The 22,429-nt window shown below is 36.2% G+C and overlaps 1 protein-coding gene across 2 annotated transcripts in view; it reads left to right on the top strand.

Annotated features, from left to right (window-relative positions):
* Nucleotides 1-15,878, top strand: part of GPC5 (glypican 5) — a 4,047,478-nt gene extending 4,031,600 nt beyond the window's left edge. For both annotated transcript variants that reach the window (XM_044070105.1, XM_044070104.1), the window contains one exon: nucleotides 14,445-15,878. In XM_044070105.1, coding sequence (XP_043926040.1) covers nucleotides 14,445-14,647 — 203 coding nt within the window. In that variant the 3' untranslated portion in view covers nucleotides 14,648-15,878. The remainder of the gene's footprint in view (nucleotides 1-14,444) is intronic.
* Nucleotides 15,879-22,429: the final 6,551 nt, after the last annotated feature.

Raw genomic sequence — 22,429 nt, 5'->3', positions numbered from 1 at the left:
TCTTGCTTGCGAATGGTATTGGGTTTTAGTCTTGAGGAGGAGAGCTTGCACTGCGTGTGGTACTGCCAGTATGGTCTGATGACCTAAGGTCAAAGGACTTGCCATATCTACCAATAAGGCTGCTGCAGCCACTGCCCCCAGGCAGGGGGGGGGGGTATCCTGCTGCAACTGGGTCTAATTGAGTACTGTAATAAGCCACTGGTCTATAACCTCCTGCTCGGGGTTGAGCCAAGAGGCCCAGTGCAAACTTATCCCATTCTGAACAGAAAATAAAAAATGCTTTAGTGTAATCAGGTAGGCCCAGAGCAGGTAGATTCATTACGGCAGTTTTAATAGCTTGAAAAGCTACTTCCTGATTGTCTGACCAGGGCAGAGGGTCAGTTGTATCTTTTTTTAATAAAGGTAAGAGTGGTCTGGAGAGTTCTGAGTAATTAGAGACCCATTGTCTACAATACCCTGATAGTCCAAAAAAATCCTCTCAGCTGGCATTGGGTCGTGGGCCTTGGTGCCCGTTGAATAGTTTCAATTCATGAGGGAAGGACACTGCGAGAACCGATTGCAATGATATGGCCCAAATACTGAACCTTGGGTTGGCAAAATTGTAACTTAGCCTTGTTTACTTTAAATCCTCATTGAGCCAAGAACCAAAGTACCAGCAAAGAATCATTCAAACATGCTTGTTTGGTTGCAGAAGCAATCAGTATATCATTGACATACTGAACTAAGACTGAAGTAGTTGGTAACTTAAGATCCTGTAACTGCTGAATCATTTCCCTAGAGAAAAGCATAGGAGACTCGACATACCCTTGTGGTAATCTAGTTCAGGTATACTGTTGTCCTTTGTATGTAAAGGCAAATAGATACTGACTATCTACATGGATTGGTGTGGAGAAAAATGCGGAAGAAATATCTATTACTGTGAAATACTTGGCAGCTGGGGGAATACAACTGAGTATCGTTGCAGGGTTAGGTACCACAGGAAAGGCTGGTAGGACAGCCTTATTAACCTGTCTGAGGTCCTGTACAAACTGGTAAACCTGTCTACCAGGTTTTTTTACTGGGAGAATGGGTGTATTACACGGGCTAGTTGTGGGCACAGTAATGGACTGCTGAATCAAAGAGGATATTACTGGCTGAATACCTAATTCCGCATCCTTAGAAAGCGTATACTGTGCTACAGAAGGCAACTGGGCAGCGTTTTTTAACGTGATACGAACAGGTGTAGCAGATTTGAGAAACTCAACATCATTATCATGCGTAGTCCACAAGGAGGCAGGTGACATATCTAAATGTTTTACAATTAGGGAATCCTTAGTTGTCAAAAGTTGTAGAGATACAGAGTCTCATTATGAGTATCCGGGGGCACCTGTAAGAACACACCATTTTCAGTGCAGAAAATAATAGCCCCCATTTTGCAGAGCAAATCTCTGCCTAAAAGGTTTAGTGGTGCTAATGGCCCTACAAGGAAGGCATGTTTTTCTTGTATGGACTCTAAAGTGACTGGAACGGGCACTGTTTCTGAGTAGTTGATAGGTACTCCAGAACCCCCTACTCTTTTAGTAATTTTACTTGATAGCGGGATGCCTGCCACAGTGGAAGAATTTAACATGGATATGGTAGCTCCAGTATCCATTAATTTATTTATTTTATTTATTTATTTATTTATTTAAATTTGTTGACCGGGAGTGTCTGACTGGACGTAGGTTCATTTTCAGCGGAGGCCCGGGGAGAAAAGCTCCACAGTAAAATAAACAGACAGTAGTTACATTGGATTACATAGCGATTAACAATTTAACATAGCAATTACTTACAACATATTTACAGATGAAGAACATAGTACATCAGTAGACAACTAGAATCATTATCTGTGAAATACATAACAGACATTAACAAATATTACAATGAGAAGTTCCTGCTGTATGATAAGTACTAGGCTTATGAGCATCTGAGCTTGCTATAATCAAGTTAGTTAGTGAAGTGGAAAGAAAGGTAGTGGTTGGATGGGGTGGATGATATTAGAGTAGGAGTTGCAAGGGCATAGCCAGCATGTTTTTAGGTGTGCTTTTAGTAAAGTTTTGAAGTGGGTGCATGATGGTACAGAGGTAATTGTGGGTGGGAGTGAGTTCCATAATTTGGCTATGGTGCAAGAGAATAGTGCTTCACCAGCAGAGTTATTGGCTTTAGTGATCTGCAAGTGATTTTTGTTGCTGGATCTTAGTGGTCTGGTGGTGCGATAGGGTTGGAGTAGATTCTGGAGGGATGGGACATTTAGTGGATGGTTTACTAGTTTGTGGGCGAGTGAGAGTTGATACCACTGAAGGAGGTGAGGAAGTTCATGCCAGCCCAGTTCAGCAAGTGAGAGACAGTGGTGACTACGGTAGGATGCCCCTGTAGCGAATTTGGCGATTTTGTTGTAGCAGGTCTCTAGCTTGCTACAAGGGATGTCTACCATTTTTAAGTGTTAGCGTAACATATGGTCCAGTTTGATCAACCGGTAGTAGGGGAAACAATTGCTGTTGAAGCTGTTCAGGGAATTCCTGTTGTGCTTGAGATTGATTACAACCGTCAGGCCAATTAGGTGGGGTACAGGCCGAATTCCACTGCTGAGGTAAAGGATTGGCCTATTGTGGTGTCTCAGAAGGAAAAGGATTGTTATTGCTAGCAGGAGGTGGTGGGTTGGGGCAAGATAAGAGCAGCCGCTTCTCCAATGTCCCGCCTGGCCACAGTTATAACACTCAGATTGTTGCTGTGTGGTCATCTGTTGGGGCTGTGATTGCTGGTATTGTGGTTGCTGATAACCGTCAGAATAGTTTTGGTTGTGGTTTTGACCTCCTCTACCTCTTCCTTGAGGGTTTCCCCTTCTTGCCCTTCCCCTGCCCATGCATCTCTGTGCAAATGCAGTAAACATTTGAATTTGGGCATTCACCAGCTCATCCTGGATTTTTTTCTGCTTTACAACCAGTTGATCAGACAGATATTGAGTCTGGGTTACTAATCTATGTAAGCCCAAGCTTGGCCAGCTGAAACAGACCTCCTTTAATCTATCATGAAGGACTGGTCACAAACCGTCCACAAATGTGGCAGATAACCTGCTGACAGCTGCTCCTTCGGTAGTCTCAGGGTAGCCAGAATAAGCTTCAAAGGCTTCAGTTAAATGGCTAAGATAGTCTTCGATAGATTCATCCTGTTTCTGAACCACCACTTTGATCTTTGACCAATTTGGGGTTGGAGGGACAATTACAATTATTGCATCAATAAGGTGTTGACGTATTGCTTCAAAACCGTTGTCACCCATCGTTCCATGTTTTGGAATTGGGGTGGGGATGTTGGCATGATCCCAAATTCATTTAAAAATTTCTGGAGGGACAGCATACTGGAGTATAGCACGGACTTCTTCAATAGTAAGATTTTGCAAGTTTACATGTCCCATCAAAACTATTTGAAACTTTGCTGGGTTGCTGCGAATTGAATGGAGGGACTTTGTTATGGCTTGGAAATCTACTGCTGACCACGCCCGAGGCACCAAAATGGTGGCTGGTGCATCGTGACTTTTGGCATGGGTCGGGTTAGGAATTTCTCTGAGGTGCATCAAATGATCACCTTCCTACAAAGAGGAGGCGTTATAGGCGTCGGGATTAAATTTGTCAGGTCCAAAATATCCATCCTCACTATCAATTATTAAAGGAAACTGACCATAGGGGCCGTACTCATACTGGTGGCTTTGTTTGCTCTAGCCCCGATTCCTGCGTCTAGGTCAGAAATACATTTGAGCATAAGTGACTCCTTTGGTCTTTTTATTATGCTCCTTTCTATCCTTTTGGCTGCTTGATGGGTGTCCCCAGATCTCAGATCATATCTCCCAGAGGTAGAATCTGGACTTTGCCTATCATCCTGTGGGTGTGAATCAGACCTACGACACTCAATATGAATTTCTGAGGGAGGTGGGGTTGCACCCTATTAACTTCCAGTGGATTACGATGTGGCGGAATACTGGGCGGTGGCTCATTATCTACCGGAAGTGGTGGTGGTAGAATTGGTGGAAGAGGGAGGGGTGCTGGCAGCCAGTTGTCTGGTTGTTGTACAGGTTGTTGTACTGGTTGAGCTGGATTATAGGGTGGGGGTGCAGTGGGAAGACATATGTTGTCATCCTCGGATGACTCCATAACCTGAAATTTTGATAGTTCCAACACAGGATATAAGACTTTGATATGAGGTTCTTGTAGGGTTTTGCCATTTACGACATCTAATTTTCTAGCTCTGTAGTTTAAAGCCCTCAGCTTACATTTTAATTTCTCTTGGTTATCTTTTAAACTAGATACAATATAGTTTTTTTCTCTATCCTTCTCTTCAGCCATCCACTCATTGAATGCTGCCCAACACATCCCCAGGACCTTTTTACCTTTTTCCTTTAATCTGGTTTGTAAATTTGACGAAATATCTTTGTTAAAAGTCCCATGTTCGGGAAGTGCAAGTTTGCCGTCATTTTTGGTGAGGGAGACCCACTGAGACAAAGACAAATAACTGTCCTGGGACACACGAGAATACATATAACCTGCAGGAGTTCCATTTTCTGGCTCCTTAAAACTTTCCACATTCACACCCATGATCAAAATGATCACTTTTATTTATTCTGTTTAATACAGAAAGAAAACGACGATCAATGCCGTAATAACCCACACTCACACGTGCATACTTATGTCGCCAGAACTTTTCGATTAATCCCTCAATCACACATCAGGCACTACACAAAGAAAATCATGCTACTTACCTTTGAACTGAAAGAGAGGAATAAACATATGAAAGTATGTTTTAAGTGCCCTACAGCTCTTTTTTTTCTTTTTTTTTTCCTTTTGTTCAGACAGGAGAGTGGTGGAGATACTGCAAGAAAAGACAAAATCTTGTTGTGGGCCTAAAAGCAGCAAAGCCACCAGCCCTGAGTGACCGCAGCAGATCGGATCCGAGTAAACGCCACTAATTTGTAAAATAAAGACAATATACTTCCTCTCATTCACTAGCTTTATTACACATGTGTAGGAGCCTCTGAAAAATATCAGGGCGACTCCCAGAACAAACAAAAACTGTAGCTTATATAGACAATGAAATGCTGACTCATTAGAAAAGTAATACTGAACAAATAGAAACACTGGAAGCATGATTAACCAATAAGGGCATTCCCTGTAGTTCTAATTTTACATGATGTCATTACATCTCTAGACAGAAAAAGAAATTCGGATGCATTTCCATATATAGGCATGTTTACTACTTTCAGACAGACCCTTCTCTCAGTAATTTTCCACTATGTGCAGACTGTCACATCTCTATGTACAGTACATTTCAGATTCATGCATTTTGCCACATGCTCAAACATCCCTAAGGCACATACATTTTCTTTCATTCTTTACACAACATACTTCTTAAATTTTAACCCATGCTCTATTTGTATATGTAGGTCTTGCGCTTTACATTATTTCAAATTGATGGTTATAAAGTATACTTCTCTTACCTTTCATTTTCCAATATACCATCATCTTACTATTGTTACTTAAGCCAGATTTAGCTGCCCAAGATAACATTTACATTAAACAAGCTTTAAATTAGCTAGACACTCATTACTACAAATGGCAGATCCAATGTTGCTATCATCAGTATATTACATTAGCTAAGTGTTTGATGAATTAGGGAAATCCAAAAGCATTAGATTACATGCAGATGGTTTCAATATGGATCCTTATTGTATTCCTGCTTCTAATCTTTTCCAGGTTGATTTAACTCCCCCAACCCATATAAGCACCCTATGGTTATCCAGACAGGTACCATCCAATAACATGTAGATCCATTCTTATTTGATGTAGCTATTTTAGGAAAATTGTAGGTAAATAAACACACAGTAGTTTACCTTATCTATATGCTCTGATAAAAACTTATAAAACTTTGCAAAGTGCATTAGTATGGAATGCCCATCTTTTAATCCATACTGGGAACTGCTGAGTTATGACACATATTTTATTAATTCTTATCAGATGTCGCACTAGTCTGAATTCAAAACTTCTGCCAGTCACTGAAGTTAGACTAATTGGCCTGTAATTGGATATCTTCTGTTTACTACCTCCCTTAAAATATTGTGCTATATCGGTCCTAACCCAGACATAGTAGACAAAACCCCTAATAAAAAGTTTGTTAAACATTTTGACGACAGTGTCGATTATATAGTTTGATAATATTTTAATAAGATATCTGGAATTTTATCAAGGCTCATAAAATATCTAACTTTTATCTTGTGTGTGACTTTAGTGACATTCTCCTTGAGAATTATTAGATGCTGTGTATCGGGTACTATAAGACTCTGATTATCTTCTTCAGTTTTATGCCTTCTGAGGTAGACAAAATATCTGTTAAAAGCTTCAATTATCTCTTATAAAGATGCTATCAAATTATCATTTGTTATAGCTGAGCATAGGCCTACTGCTTATATATTTGTAAAGCATGCTTTTTTTTATATTTGTACTGAGTAATTTAAATTCCTAATTCCACTTATCTTCAAATAACATGCTAACAGAAGTAACTCTTTTTGCATTTTCTGTCAATGACATGCATATTCCTTCTAAAATTCTACCTGTCCTATAATCACAGAATTTATTAAACATTCTTTTTTGTTTCTGAATAATAATCTGAAAACTTTTCAGAATAGTTCAGTCTTCCTCTGCCTCTTCTAACAGCTCTACCTATTGTTTTCTTGTCACTTTATTTTTCCAACTGTAATGTCATTTCTGTCATGTTTAAAATAAATGGTTGTAACTTTAAGCACTTCATCTATGCCTTTACATTTTTTCTTATTTATAAAATATGTACATTTTAATTCTTGTTCTATTTCTTTCATTAACTCTGTTGTACATACATCATTTCTTGCAACCTGTAGCCTTTCATCAGCATAATACATTACTAAAGCAGCCTTATCTTTTCTCAAAATACAGATCCCCATCTCTAAGTTTAACTCTTCAGTATTATTACATTGCATTCTTTTTATACCATAAATCCCTTCAACCCATATTTCATGCAAGACATTTTCAAATAATTTATGAATAATGTTTAAGATCTTACAATTTGTATTGTTCAAAGTAATCACCCTACACATATTCATATTTGCCATTACCTTTCTGTTGCAAAAAATCGATTACTTCTTCAGTTTTTTTTTTCTTATCTCTTATTCATTCTGCTTTGCATTCAACACATCCAAACACCATTTTATTCTGATGTCATACTTTTATAAGATGTTTAACTTAACTGATCTACACATTTCTCAAGGCCCTCTCTGGTTCTTCTGAAGTTGCATCAATTTCTAATATATCATTAGCTTCATTATTCAAACTTTTAACATCTCACTGATATATATGATGCTGTACTTCTGTCATTATTTCTTCTAGGCCAAATAATATTTGTCCTTTCCAATTGATAAAATATTTTATTAATATTTCTTCATTTTTTAATTTCTATGTTAAAAAGGTGAAGCTTGTTTTCTTTTTCTTTGAAAAATAAATGTTGCTTTAATAACATTGCTTTATGTCTTTATATAGTTTTGGTACATTTAGCTTTCTTTCTTTAGCCAGTATCTTCCTCTTCCAACATCTCATTAAACTGTTTAATGAAATGTTTGTGTTTTGTACTATTGTATATAGACATTTTCTACTTCTGTACATATTCTTTTATGCTTTCTTTTACAGCTCTCCATTATTTTGTCCAACATCTGTATAAAGCTCTCATTATCATTTGATCTGTTCACAGCTATATTATTTTAGTAACTCCTTGTGCAAATTTTGAACTGCAGACATCTTTATACCCATTCCTTCTGTCAAATTTCTTATTAAAGCCCAAACAGCACAAGAATCCATGAAATTTTACCATAAAATGTACTTGTGTTTCTCTTTATGTTGTAGAAAATATAATACAGTTAATATCATTTATTACATTTGCATTTATATTTGTCTACTGTTTATCTTTTCCTAAATTATACAGACATATTCTAAAAATTCCTAACCCATATAATATTCTGTGTCATTTTACTATTCATTCTAAAAAGATTACATTCCAAATCCTCTTTTATAGTAATGCTCATATTAACAATAACATATTACTTTGTTTCTTTAGAAAGTTTTTCCCTTTCTTTCATACTCATATTTGCATAAACTATTGTTAATCTTATAGACTGACTATTATTCTTCCTATCTATTACAGATAATCTTGTAGGTTTTAATACAACAGAAGGCAACACCACAATGTCTGCTTTTTAAATAGTACCATCTGTCCTCAGCTTAATTCTACCCCAAAGTTCTGCAAGACCACTTCTCTCCAAATCACTTCATAATGACCTCATATATCTTTGCATACTGATGAGCATTTAACATTAAGTAATGCTTCTCACATCACTGTATAACATGTATTCTTCTAATGTCATTAGTTATGCTAATGATCATGTTACATATTATCCTTTTACTTTATTTCTATTTTGTATATCCCTACATTATGTTTCCTTTCCCTGTCTTTCAACATTCTACCTACTAAATTTCTCTCTTCTTAATACTTTCTGATTTCACCCCTTCTCACTCCAACATCTGAAGCTTGTTCTCTGTTTGAACACCCAAAATACCTTAATGTATATTTCTGTACTTTCAGTATTCAACTTAATTTGTTTCATTTTCTTGCTCTTCTTCACTTTCACTCTTATTGCATTTGGTCATCATTTGCATTTGTTCTACTTTGATAATCTTAAATAACAGTTTTAACATTATTCATTTCATTCAGAATTGTCACTATTGAAGTGACATCCCGACTAAGAAAAGGGGTTGAGGATGGATGTATGGATGGAAGCATCCCAAAAATTGTCTTGTGACATATGCAATGTTGCTTTGTACAGCAACAAAGTGACTGACTCCTTTCCCTACATTGCTGACATCTTCTCTTATCACATGCATTTATCAAATACATATAAGATCCATAAAAATAGACATCCTTGGTTGTACTACCTAAGCAAGTATCTAATACCTTGTATCAGCCATATATTAGATACTGTTTAATTTTATGTTAAACATGTAAAACCACATCCAGTTTTCATTCCACTGTCCACACGTGTCCTCTTTTATTTTTTATCTTATTTATTGTACTGTACTGTACATAGTTTCTAAATATCGTATGGTGTATTTTTTGTCTGTAGTATGTGATCAGAATTTAAGAAAAAAAAGTATTTTTCTTGGAAATATATCATGTACATTAAAAAATATTCTTTCTAAAGATATCCGACTTCATTTGTATATACAGCCAAGAAACCCTTCATCAATGAGAAAAACTCAAACTTTAGATCACAAAAACTTTCCATGCAGTTGTATTTAACAGAATATGCATCATGAGCATTCATGACTACGTTTGTCATTAGAAACAAATTGTCTATTAGTTTATGGTTTTGAATTTTTATCCATATAACATACCATAATGAAAGCCTTGGAGTCTGCTCCACAACTCTTCCTCCAATAGCAGCACCTACAGCAAATAATGCCAATTTAATGCAAATGACAATTTTTGCATACTCACACTACCCTGATTCATGTTATCACTTGCCTTGCTACCTGCTCCTTCCAAGTCTGCAAGAGCTTACTCTCAGATTTTAGGAGCAGATCTGCAAAATCTGCAATGGCACTATCATACCATAGTTTATTTTGTGTTTCTAAGCCAATTTCTCTACTGTGTCCCCCCACCCCCGACATCAGATAGATTCATCACTAGGATCTTAGTGCTCTATTAAATCCATCAAAACATCATCCTATAAACCTCCCAACTAGAGTTTCTGATTTCTACTGGCAGACCATATCAGTCTGCTTCACATTCCATTTGTAACACTGACTGCTCCACTATCTCCTTCTCTTCTCACATGTCCCCATCTGTACTCAGCTCTTCTTGCCAGTCAAATACATGCTGGAACTGAAGGAACATGGGTCAAAAAGAAAGTTTTTTTTCTGTAGTACCCTGACAGAATTCCCCCTCATGTCTCACTTGAAAAGAGAATATTGGTTTAGTGGAATGAACCTGAACAGCAAAAGATAAATAATATCATTCATCGGAGCCTCATATTTCTTTTAATGGCAGAGGGTTAAAATGCGGTCTCTGTTTTATCATCTCGGTTATTTGTAATTCAGGTAAGTGGTATTTCGGTCTACTGATGTAGACCCATATATATATATATATATATATATATATATATATATATATATATATATATATATATATACACACACACACACACACACACACACACACACACACACACACACACACACACACACACACACATACACACACGCACATACACACACACACATCTATCTCTCTATCTGTCTACACATGCAGTCATACTATATGTTTAGGTACAAGTAGAATTTATAAATACTGGTAGGTGTTTATATATCCATATCTTTAATAGCTAGATAGATAAGCTAGATACATAGGTAAGTAGATATGTGTGTGTGTGTGTGTGTGTGTGTGTGTGTGTGTGTGTGTGTGTGTGTTGATATATTATATATATATATATATATATATATATATATATATATATATGGGGGTCTACATCAGTAGACCGAAATACCACTTACCTGAATTACAAATAACCGAGATGACAAAGCAGAGACCGCATTTTAACCCTCTGCCATTACTAAGAGGGCAGGGTGACTCCATCCCCTACTCTACCTTAGCAATGAGTACTTATTCTAACCCTAACACTACCCCTTACCTCAACCCTAACCCTGCACCTTACTTTCATAAAAACCTTCCCGTAATATTGTTACTACACCAGACACACGGGGATGCACAGACATTTGTAAACACACGCAAACAAGACTATATCTATCCCCTAACCTAACGCTGACCCTAACCCTAAAATACACAAATTCACAAACATTTGTATAACATCTATCCTTCACTCATCCCCGACCCTAACCCAAACTCACATACATACACAAACATTCTGACGACTCCATTTCCACCTATCTGTCTTGACATTACACCTTATCAACATTTCCACAGCTCAGCCATCTCTACCATCAATATTAAATCATAAACCACCATCCCTACATCTGTCAAAGAATCAGCATTTGACAAAATGCAAGAGGACCCATATATATATATATATATATATATATATATATATATATATATATATATATATATATATATATATATATATATATATATATATATATATATTTATAATGTGTATGTGTGTGTGTGTGTGTGTGTGTGTGTGTGTGTGTGTGTGTGTTTCTGAAACATGAGGCATGGGATCTATTTTGCATCCAAAATTCAAAAATGTAACAATGCATCCAGGGTAGATGCTACAGGGAAGTAACAGATGTTATCGGGGATGTGGTAGACTGTGTCATCAGGCTTCAAAACACCAAGGGTGGTCATTACTTTCTAGTGGCCATGCTGTCTGGTATTATTGCTTTCTTACCACACCATTTTTCCATGGGTGGATCATACCATAGGAAGCTTATCTAAAACAAAGTTAGTAGACAGCTGTAGGTAATGAAATGGGATCAGAAGTTAAATTTCTTATTGCTTTCTAATGAGCCTGGCTTCTTGTTCTTCAGCACTTCTGTATGTGAAACTGCAGACAAGTTCCTTGTAAAGCTCATATTAAAAACAAATAGCCTGACAGACAGTACGACATGTCTCACTTGAAAAGAGAATATTGGTTTAGTGGAATGAACCTGGAAGCAAAAGATAAATAATATCATTCATCAGAGCCTCATATTTATTTATGTTTGTGTATACATACAAACACACACACACACACACACACACACACACACACACACACACACACACACACACACACACACACACACACACATCTATCTCTCCATCTGTCTACACATGCAGTCATACCATATGTCTAGGTACAAGTAGAATTTATAAATACTGGTAGGTGTTTGTATATCCATATTTTTAATAGCTAGATAGATAAGCTAGATAGATAGGTAAGTAGATATGTGTGTGTGTGTGTGTGTGTGTGTGTGTGTGTGTGTGTGTGTGTGTGTGTGTGTGTGTGTGTGTGTGTGTGTGAGTGTGTGTGTGTCTTGCTAGTGTGTTAAGGTAGAAATTATGTTCCCTTTAAAATGTGGAGTGAAATCTGTTAAACTATACCTTCCCTTGTAGAGTTAAGAAACTCTGGCAAATGGAAATAAATCATCCAAATTTAAACCAAACAGTATATACAGAACCTGGCACTCTTATAGAAGAGTAAGCAGCATTTTGCCAGTCTTTCGCCTTTCTTCAAAAGGATAGACTATGAACTATGGTTTTAGAATCGATTGCTTGGAAGATTACTCAATTACTGTTTAGAAAATCAGTAATATTTTTGGTACTGGTATAATAGTTCCAGATAAGTCATTTGTCTCATTAAACCCATTTATTTGACATTTATTGCACAAGTGTAAAGATGCGTTATATTTAACATTATAAAGTACATTGCTTACTTTTATTAATTTTAAGTAAAGAATGTTTTTGTTCATTTTTCCAAAGATTTTGACTGTTTCTAATTAGTTTAATGATATGTATATTGCACTGGTATAGCATCAACTGTTGGCTCCTGCCTTTCAAATGGTGGCTGTTTTAGACATCGCTGCCAAACACTTATGTTACAGTTGGCTTATTTCAGGCCTAAAAATTAATTTTACTTTTGGTGTTCTAAAATTGTACATGGCAAATTGTACTACAAACATGCAGAAGGAAGTGTTAGTACTGGGAAGATATCCACCCTACTGGTGCGTGCGTGTGTGTGTGTGTGTGTGTGTGTGTGTGTGTGTGTGTGTGTGTGTGTGTGTGTGTGTGTTTGTGTGTGTGTGTGTGATATGCGAAAAAAACCTTGATCAAGTTTTAATTGCTTATGGTAGCATTGCACTACAAGGCATTAGGCTCAGTCTGAGGTGGGTAAAATTCTTGGAACAAGTGGTTATAACTGATATTCAGGTGTACAGTGTCAAGCTTATTTGGGTGGCACGTGTTGGCTATTTCACAAAGCAGCGGGATATATTCACAGTATACCTTTAAGGAAAATTACAACTCGCATAATATTTAGTGGCCAACAGAGAAAGGCAACACCATGACACATAAACCGCTGGCTATGGGTGGAATTATATAACCATTTGTCATATGTCTTTTGAATATTTATTTATTTATATGGGTTACTGAAAGTTAAGCTGTTGAGGGCCATTAGAAAAGCATTATAACTAATGTTAAAGGCAGTGCATTTTCTGAAAAATATGACTTACAAATAACTATTTCAGTATAAACAATTATCAAGATTCACAGAGGTGTAAATGGTACCTTCTTTAATGGAGATAATTAGATAAAGGAAATGGGAAATAGTATTTCTTGCAAAAAAATGTGCCAGCAATAGTAGAACATTCATTCAGATAATGACAACCACCTATACTAATAGCTGTTGATATAGTTTGCAAATACCTAGGATGAGGTAAAATGGTTCTGCTATGAAACACAGACTTCAAGAAACCTGACATGTTGAAATGATAAGAAAAAATGGCCAAAATTCAAAAGGGCAAAAAACTCATTTTTACACCCCCCACCCCCAAGCATACGTATATTAACTCCATGGTTACACTGACTTGAATAATGGAGAAATCTCACAGAACAAGTCAACCATTGCTGTTGCACACGTAGAAACTAAACTGACAATGATTTCCTATGGAAAACTGCATTCATCATTATGGTGTTCTTTTTTTTTTCTTTATGCTACTAATGCTTGAGCAATTCCATCTCAAACATTTGCAGGGAAGCCAGCAGTACACCAGAGTAAGTTGGATGGGTAGTAAATAGGAATTTAAATGTACATTTGTCTTGAGCATTTCTAGATATATGGGTAATGATAGATAAATAGCTATTTTGCCATCCTTCTTCATGCCCTTAAGTATACCCTATTACACCTCATTAAGACCTGACTTGTTTAATTTTCCAGTAGTTTATATTCCCGATAAATAGAACACTAGTACACATAGTACATCATTCTGTACTATGCACACCTGTACATCACTCACATCCTGACAGCTTTTGTACCATATCCTTCATTATCACATTCTGTGTCTATAAATACTGGCAATAAAAGGTGACATACTAAATAAATGGTGCAGACTGAATTTGTTCAGCTGTACACAGTGTTTACAAATGGCCCAAATGAAGATAGCGTCATTTCTTTGCTCTTACATTTTGCTATAAATAACCCTGGAGCAAGCAATGGGTAAGGTACGTAATGCTGATGAATTGTTCAAGGATTCATGACAAAATGCAGAAAAGGCCTATCATAGTTGTTATTCAAAAACTGTTTTACTTATTTTAAGTTATCTAATATGCAAACTGTCTGCAAAATAGTTTTTTTTTTCTTCCAGATGAGACAACTGGAAATGAAATATATACTGAAGGGAAAGGAACGCAAGGTACCAGTGTGAAAAAGACAGACACAGTTTCTGTGACTACAACCACAAAACCACCACCTGAGAAGGGTTCAAGAGGAACTGCAGTTAGACAATTAACAAACTGTTGGGCATTAATTCTAACTACTATTGCACTGCTAACTCATTGGTTCTTGTAGTCACAAACTTAGTGTAGGCAACTTTTATTGACCTCTTCCTGTTTTCTTTCAGTAATCCACCTACAGCCTTAACCAACACAGTGTTAAAAGGAATTCCTGTCTCCTTGTTTATATATTTATCTGCATCACAGTGGATGTCAGAACCAAACAACAGCTTTGTGATTTAATGTAAAATGGATACTGTATAAAACTAATTTGAAAGATGACTACGAAAGAGGTTTTCCAGCCACAGTGTTATTTTAGTACATTGTGGTTAGAACTAGTGTAAAGAATATATTAATAAATGTTTTACTCTATAGAGCTATTTTATATTTGCAATATGGCACACCAGAGTGTGGTTTGTTAGCTTATGACACTTTTTTATGTGACCATATCCAGTGCATGAAAAGGTTTAGGCTTAGTATCTGTACTGCTGTGCCTTATTGCTAAACCAGCACTGAGTTCTAAAAGAAGAACACAACAAAGTCCTTGTCTGCATGAGAGAGTAGTGTGTTATCAGAATGGGATATGGAAAATAATTTTTTGTGTAGCCAGCATGTAGCTTTGAAAATACCTCCCTTGTGTTGAAGAGACAGGTATTTTGCAAATTACTGGAATATGCTGAAATGCTACTTAATTATAAAATGTACAGTAACTATTAATTAACTTGTGCTTGATTTATAAATCGCTATGAGGCATACAGTGTTAGAATCTTGCACTGAATGTTTGCATGGAATTTTCATCGAGTACACTACAAGAGTTCTGTTGCCCTGACTGATGGGGCATTCACTACTAAAGTGTAAGGCTGGTGATGTTGCTTGCCAGAATAAGGACAGAAAATAGTATCCAAGCTCTGTAGACGTCTTTACAGATTCTGCACTTTTTAACTTTAGTGGTGGTAGTGATATGGAGGAATGTTCACTGTCGAATGATATACTGACTTTCTTTTTTCATGTTCTCATCTCTAGATTCATATATATTTTACATTAAAACATAAACATTTTTATCACATCACATATAACATACTGTATGTATCTGTCATAATCCAAAGAACTATGTAGGGTTTGAAATTGTATTAGCCGACAAGGAAAGGGTTGCAACTGCTGTTTCTTTCTACTATTCTTATCACATGATATAGTATAATATAAATATTCTGTTGTGTTGTAACATTTGTCCTGTATGCTTCACCACTTGATGATTTACAGCCATCAAAATGGGTTATTGCATCAATGATTACATTTCTTTTGTAGCACTTGTTTTGTTTTTCAGTATATTGTGCATCTTGAGAATAGGTGTAATGAAAAATGGCCCATCTTAGACATTTTGCAGAAGAAACTTTTGTTCACAGAATTCTTTGAATTTACTGGATTCTGTGTGGCTCACATTAGAGATGGAGGTAGCACGATATCACTTAAGCATTGTTTTGAGTCAGTGCACACCATGGTATTATAGCACTGTGTCCCGAAAAATTATTAACATGGTACTAGTCCTTTGACCTTCAGCACAAGTCCTGACATAAGACAAACACCAAGATGTTTTGATTTACAGTTATAGATGCTGTTTATTGAATTATATTTCAGCCTTAATGCCAATAACAGTTGAGTACCATACTCTGGCAATAATTTAAAAAATGTTAATACCTAAAATGATTCACAACTTTAAAAGCTGTCATACTATTTTAACAGCATTGCTTATATCATCAAGGTCAGGCTGGACAATATTACTGAATAAAAAAAATGTTCTTTTCAACATAATATGAAATGTCTTTAAATATTTAGCATGACTTCAGCTGACAGGGATAGTAACTAAAAACTTACATTAATTATTCATATTACCAGGGGTACATATAGTGCAGTATGACTTTATATAGGTTCATAGGTTCATAACATTCTTGCAAAGTTTTCTAGATATATATGACTACAATATTTTACAAATAGTGCAAATATTTGCAATCGATTTAACTTCTCAAAATATCTTTTTCTTAGCATTCAGTTTTTCTTAATTTCTTTGTTGTGGAAACACCTTGATTATAAAATGGTAAGTTGATTGCCAAAACAGTTTCATGTCTTTAAGCCCAGCAGTCTTCTTACTGAAGGCATTTTAAGTGCATGTTTTCTGCTCAGATGAATTATGATGTTGGTATTTTACAGTCATTTCAATCTAATCACTCTAACATGATGTATACTGAAATTCATAGCACAATCGCCCATGTGCACATCTAGTGAAGTCTGACTTCATAGTACAATCCCCCCACATGCACATCTGGTGAAGTCTGACTTCATACCGCAATCCCCCATATGCAAATCTGATGAAGTTTGACTTAATACTACAATCCTCCATGTGCACATCTTGTGAAGTCTGACTTCATAGTACAATCCCCAATGTGCACATCTGGTGATGTCTGGTCTGCTAACTATACAAGTAAGTCCCATCTTTCCCTCTGTGCCTCTCCTATGTGGGCAGTACTTACATGTAACTGCCAAGATTCTGCTTGGATGATTGTAAGCTGCATTGAGCATCATAAAAAACAGAAGCTAAGCTTTTGCAAGAAAAAAAAGAAGAAAAAAGTAAGCCACTGCATGCAGACTTTAATCTGACTGTTGAAGAAGCATTTTGGAAAGCCCATTTACAGGAAGAAGACAAATATTCTCATCTGAAAACTAAAACTTTACTGGCGGGGCTTGGGTGTCAGTTTCTCTATCAGAACCCCAAATGACATAACAGACTGTATTTGTGAGGTGTAGAAAGTACTAAGTATGAAGAAGAATGGTTATTATTACCTTTGTATGATGTACAAGAGATTTACTTATTACATCACATGGCTGCGACAAATGCACCTATCACAGTAAGCATCCACCTTCTATGATGTCATGAAAGATAGGGATCTGGAAGTTTATGTCTTGCAGTGGCCTCTACAGCTTCAAAGTCATACCAGTCACACTTCTCAATTCCCAATTATAGAGGCATGAAGCATTCTTGGGAAAGTTTTTTTAAGATTTCAGTTTTGCTGTTCATTATGATCAGGAAGTTCAGATTGCTACCTGTACTGGCATTGGAGACATGTACAAATTGTTACTAATATGGCTTCTTTGTAGTGGAAACACCTTGACTATAAGAGGGTAAGTCAATTGCCAAAACAGTATCACATTTTTAAGCCCGGGACTCTTCTCACTGAAAATTATTTTATGCTAGTCAATAGCCCACAAGGAGCTGAGTCTGTTCTCTGAAGCTGTAATACAGTGGAACAATGATAGGTACATTATTGTAGACAGATTTAACTCCCGTAACAGACAGACTAACATTTTAAAGAGACATGTAATTATTTCTGAGCATATAGACGTAAAGCCAAAATTAATCACCACTATATTGTGTAATTTTGAATTGATGCAGGCTGGTGGAATTTTTCCCACATTTGCCAGAATTGTTTTCTTTTTATAACAGATCCCCATACTATTTCACCCTGATCACTTTAACATTATAGGACTTGACTTTATTATGATTGTTTTTATATGCATACTGTGGACTGACAACAACCACCAAGACAGAAAAAAAATCAAGTATCAGATTAATGACCAGCTGGACAGCTTCAAGGTTTAAAAGTATCATAAATTGAATGTCATCATTTAAATCAACATGTATGACCAGTCTTTGTAACCTGGATAAGAAGAACAGCTGAAACACAAACTATCATCTGTTATGCATGAGAAGGACATGGATGTATCATTTTCAATAACCTGGCTAATGCAAAAGTGATGTTATTTTCCAGGGCAGAAGGTCACCACATATTGCCATTTATGACTTGGCAGGGCACACTAGTATTCACTTCCCCACTTTGTGCATGTATGTTTCATTTATCCATCTTTGCCATTATAATTAAGTGAATGAGCAGGGCTCTTATTGCTATTCCCCACGTTTGAATGGCTTAGGCAACATCAGAGTCACTGAGTAAAGGAAATAAAGCAACAAAGATGTGAATGGTCATTATTTTGATGTAACTATCAGAGACATTTTCAGATCCTTTTCAGAACTGCCTTAAAAATTTTGCACACACTTCACTAAATACAAATGGCTATATAATTATAAACATTTATGAAATTATGTGCCCTTTTTGTAGACAGCACATTTCTGCAAAATGAACTAACATATTTCAAATAGGTGGGACCTCACAGGTGATTGTATGCAAGCAATAGCGCCTGATGACAGGGTGTGTGTTAATGTGTAATTAATGCCCTCCCAGTAGTGTTACAAGGTATTAGGCCTCTACACCCCTGGAAGGGCATTAATTACACTTTGACACACACCCTGGAGGGCATTACTGCTCTTAGAGAATGGGATCTCTGCAAAATTGTTGTGTTTTACTTACTTATTTTTTTACTACTGTATTTTCTTTAATGTATTTTTGATTTAAAATATTTCCTCCACCTAATGTTTCAAACATGCTGTAGTATATGTTAATGGTGTTGGAGGAAGCATTTTACATCCAAAATATAATACTTTAAAAATAACCAGGTATTTACATTATTTTTTGGTCCCTTACTCCTAAATTGTTTGGTTCATTGGCAGTCATTGGAGATTAAAGTTATCAAATAATGACATACATTTGAGTTTCAGACTTTTACTTCCTTCAGAAAATTCATGCTAACATGAATCCTTTACTTAAGCAACTTTGCAATTTTATAATGTGACAATTAAACTCTGTTTCTATTTTAGAGCCTTTGTTCACCCTTTATTTTAGGCTTTATCCAGATTTCTTCAGATGAAAGGTCCAGAGGTATGTAAACCTCCTTACTGCTTCTGTTGCCATTAGTCATCTGACTCGCTTGCTGTCTCTCACACACACACACACACACACACACACACACACACACACACACACACACACACACACACACACACACCTCTGCTTCAGAAAATGCATGCTAATGGAAACCCTGTTATTCTAGCAACTTTCTATGTTTATAAGAGCAATATTTAAAACCTGTCCATATTTTTGGTACTTTGTTCCACCATTATTTGTGCCTCTGTCCAGGTTTCTTTTGCTAAGAGGTTGAGAGGTACGGAAATCTTTTGACTGATGCTGCTGCTGCCAGGGGAAAGGTTTATTGCTCTCTAGCTCTCTCTCTCTCTCCCCTCTCTCTCTCTCACACACACACACACACACACACACACACACATACACACACACACACACACACACACACACACACACACACACACACACACACACACACACCTTTTTATTTTATTTTTTTATTTTTTATTTTACACTTGCCAAACAGCTAACGTGCTGCTTAGTGAGCATAAAATAATGGTGGCCATTATTTTTTTTCTATCTGAGCTCCATGGCAGCTTGATATGCTGCCATGAAGTGGTGAACTCATTTTTCATTGGACATTACTTGCACATTAATATCCTGCTGGAAAACGTTTGTTGTCCAATCAGGATGGTGATGTACAGTTCACCCATTCTCTAATAAATAACGAAACAGACATTCAGACACACACACACACACACACACACACACACACACACACACACACACACACACACACACACACACAAAATCTGAATTCCTATGCATAAAATGTTTGGCAACTTGTCCCCACACCCCATCCCCACACTCCATGTCTCCACTACCCCATATCCTCACATCTCTTCACCATAGTGCACACACTGCAGTTTTTAGCTCTTTTATGTCTACAGTTTCACAGGAACAGGTTATTTATAAAGATGGATTTGGATGTCTCAGCCAATAACCACTTGTAACCATTGCAACACAGCTGCCAACCTGGATGTTTTTGGAAGTTTACATATCTGAATCAGATGGGTCATGCATAGTAGAATAGCAGCTCATAACAATTTATAAAGGAAAACAGTACAAAATGCGTCACAATGTTTATTTGATTTTAAGGGTATTAAAGAGTTAGCTCTTGCTGTCTATTATAACATGTCTTAGTAGCTATATCAAAGTGTAGAGTCCTTCCTGGTAGTTGTCATCATATCTTTTGCTGCAGTGTTGACTTTTGGATGAGACTGTGGTAGCATTAAAGAAGTTATTTCTTTTATGGCAGAATCTTTCAGTCTTTGGGAAGAAATCTGCACAAGTCATGCCCTTCCATTGATTCATTATGCCGGCAGTATCCAATCCAAAAGTATCTTTATTTAAGCCTTTCCTCATCCATGCCTCATTGCACAAAAAACATAAATGTAATTTGGGAACTTGGATTGTGATAGACAAGATTAATAAAAAGACCTTTTATTAAATACTAGAAATGTTCATGGGGAGAGGGAATGACACCAAAACCTACCATAGCCTTTCACCAGAAATCTCCACAAAAGGAGGCATATAATGAAGTAAAACAGACAATTACCACATGAATAAAAATTATACTCATTTAAGCAGAAGCAGACTGCTTCTTTAATAGTGTGCTTGTTGACCACAGTGCTAGTTATGCTTCACTTTTTTGTGGTGTCTTTGAGTTCCACTCTGCTCCTTTGTGTAGCTGCAGTTCCAGATGGTGTAATAGAGCAAAATAAGTACTTTCATCAGCATTGTGCTTTCAAGAATTTAGTCCTTTGATGTGGAGTTTAGAATTAAATTAATCAAGGTCAAAACACATTAATCTGCTTCTACTACTGCAGCAAAAAAGTAATTTTTTTATGTATGACTGATGATATTTCTATTTATGATAGCAAAACTTGGAAGACTAAGGCTATTTTTTTTTAACTGAACAATGCCACATACAATTAAACCAGTGTGAGCTGGCTGGAATGTCTTGGGAAAAATCCCACTTCTTGCAAAAATGTTTATTAAAAAATTCATGAATGTTTATATGTGTTGTGTGTGCATTTATTTATCTCTTGGATTTCTTCCTTTATGGGTTTTTGACTTTGTAAATACTATTGCACTCTCTTTGCAGCCATATGCTTTCTTTATTTGCAACATCACTATTTTATGATATATTATGACATCAAACAACACTGTGAAAAAAAACAAAACAAAACTGCTTTACTCTGTGATATTTTTTTTTCTAGTTCATCTACCCAAATCTGTGACATCTTCATGCACTCTGTTAAAAACAAAACCTGAAAAGGACCGAAACATCTATTTTTAGATGTTCTTGATCATGTACAGTCACAAGGACAACAGTACTGATTTGATAAAATGTGATCAAGAATGTGAATAACAAATTCACTTTTTAACGTCCCTTTTCATCTTCCTTTTTAATTTTGCTTACAACTCATTCCATATCCATTGCAGTCAAATAGTTGAAGGAAAGAATATAAAAAAATGCTTTGTAAAACCAAAGACAGCTTATATTTTAAACTTTCTGGCAATCAGGTAAAAGTTCTATGGTATTCTTTTATATAATTCATTTAGTTGCCAGAAAGCTTAAAATTAGGTACACAAAATCAGCTTTTTGGCAACAAGATAACTTTCTTACAAATGACCATCCTAAACAAAAATTTGAACAAAATTATAAACTAAGCAAATGGTCTGAATCCTATAGACTAAACATTTTTTGAGGGGAATATCTGTATCCTGCTAGAATGGGATGGCAAAGTCTAGGGAAACTTTATTGTCGTAGTGGCAGAAAAATTGTGAAATAATAAGAACAATACTCAAGAAAACTGTTAACTATTTTTTTTTATTCTGGATTGTTGGCAGCAATGACAACTGCTACAATTCATTTGTCAAGTCTAGTGACCAAAAATTAGTCTTAGCTTTTTGAAACCATCCAGCGATATTTCACATTAATTTTCCATTAAATAAATGGTGTTTTGTTTACTCTCTATTCTAGT

Source organism: Protopterus annectens, chromosome 4.part1, assembly GCF_019279795.1.
Source record: "Protopterus annectens isolate FY-2018-M chromosome 4.part1, PAN1.0, whole genome shotgun sequence".
NCBI lineage: Eukaryota > Metazoa > Chordata > Ceratodontiformes > Protopteridae > Protopterus > Protopterus annectens.
The sequence above is the reverse complement of the archived record's forward strand: the minus strand, read 5'-3'. Positions and strand labels throughout refer to the sequence as shown.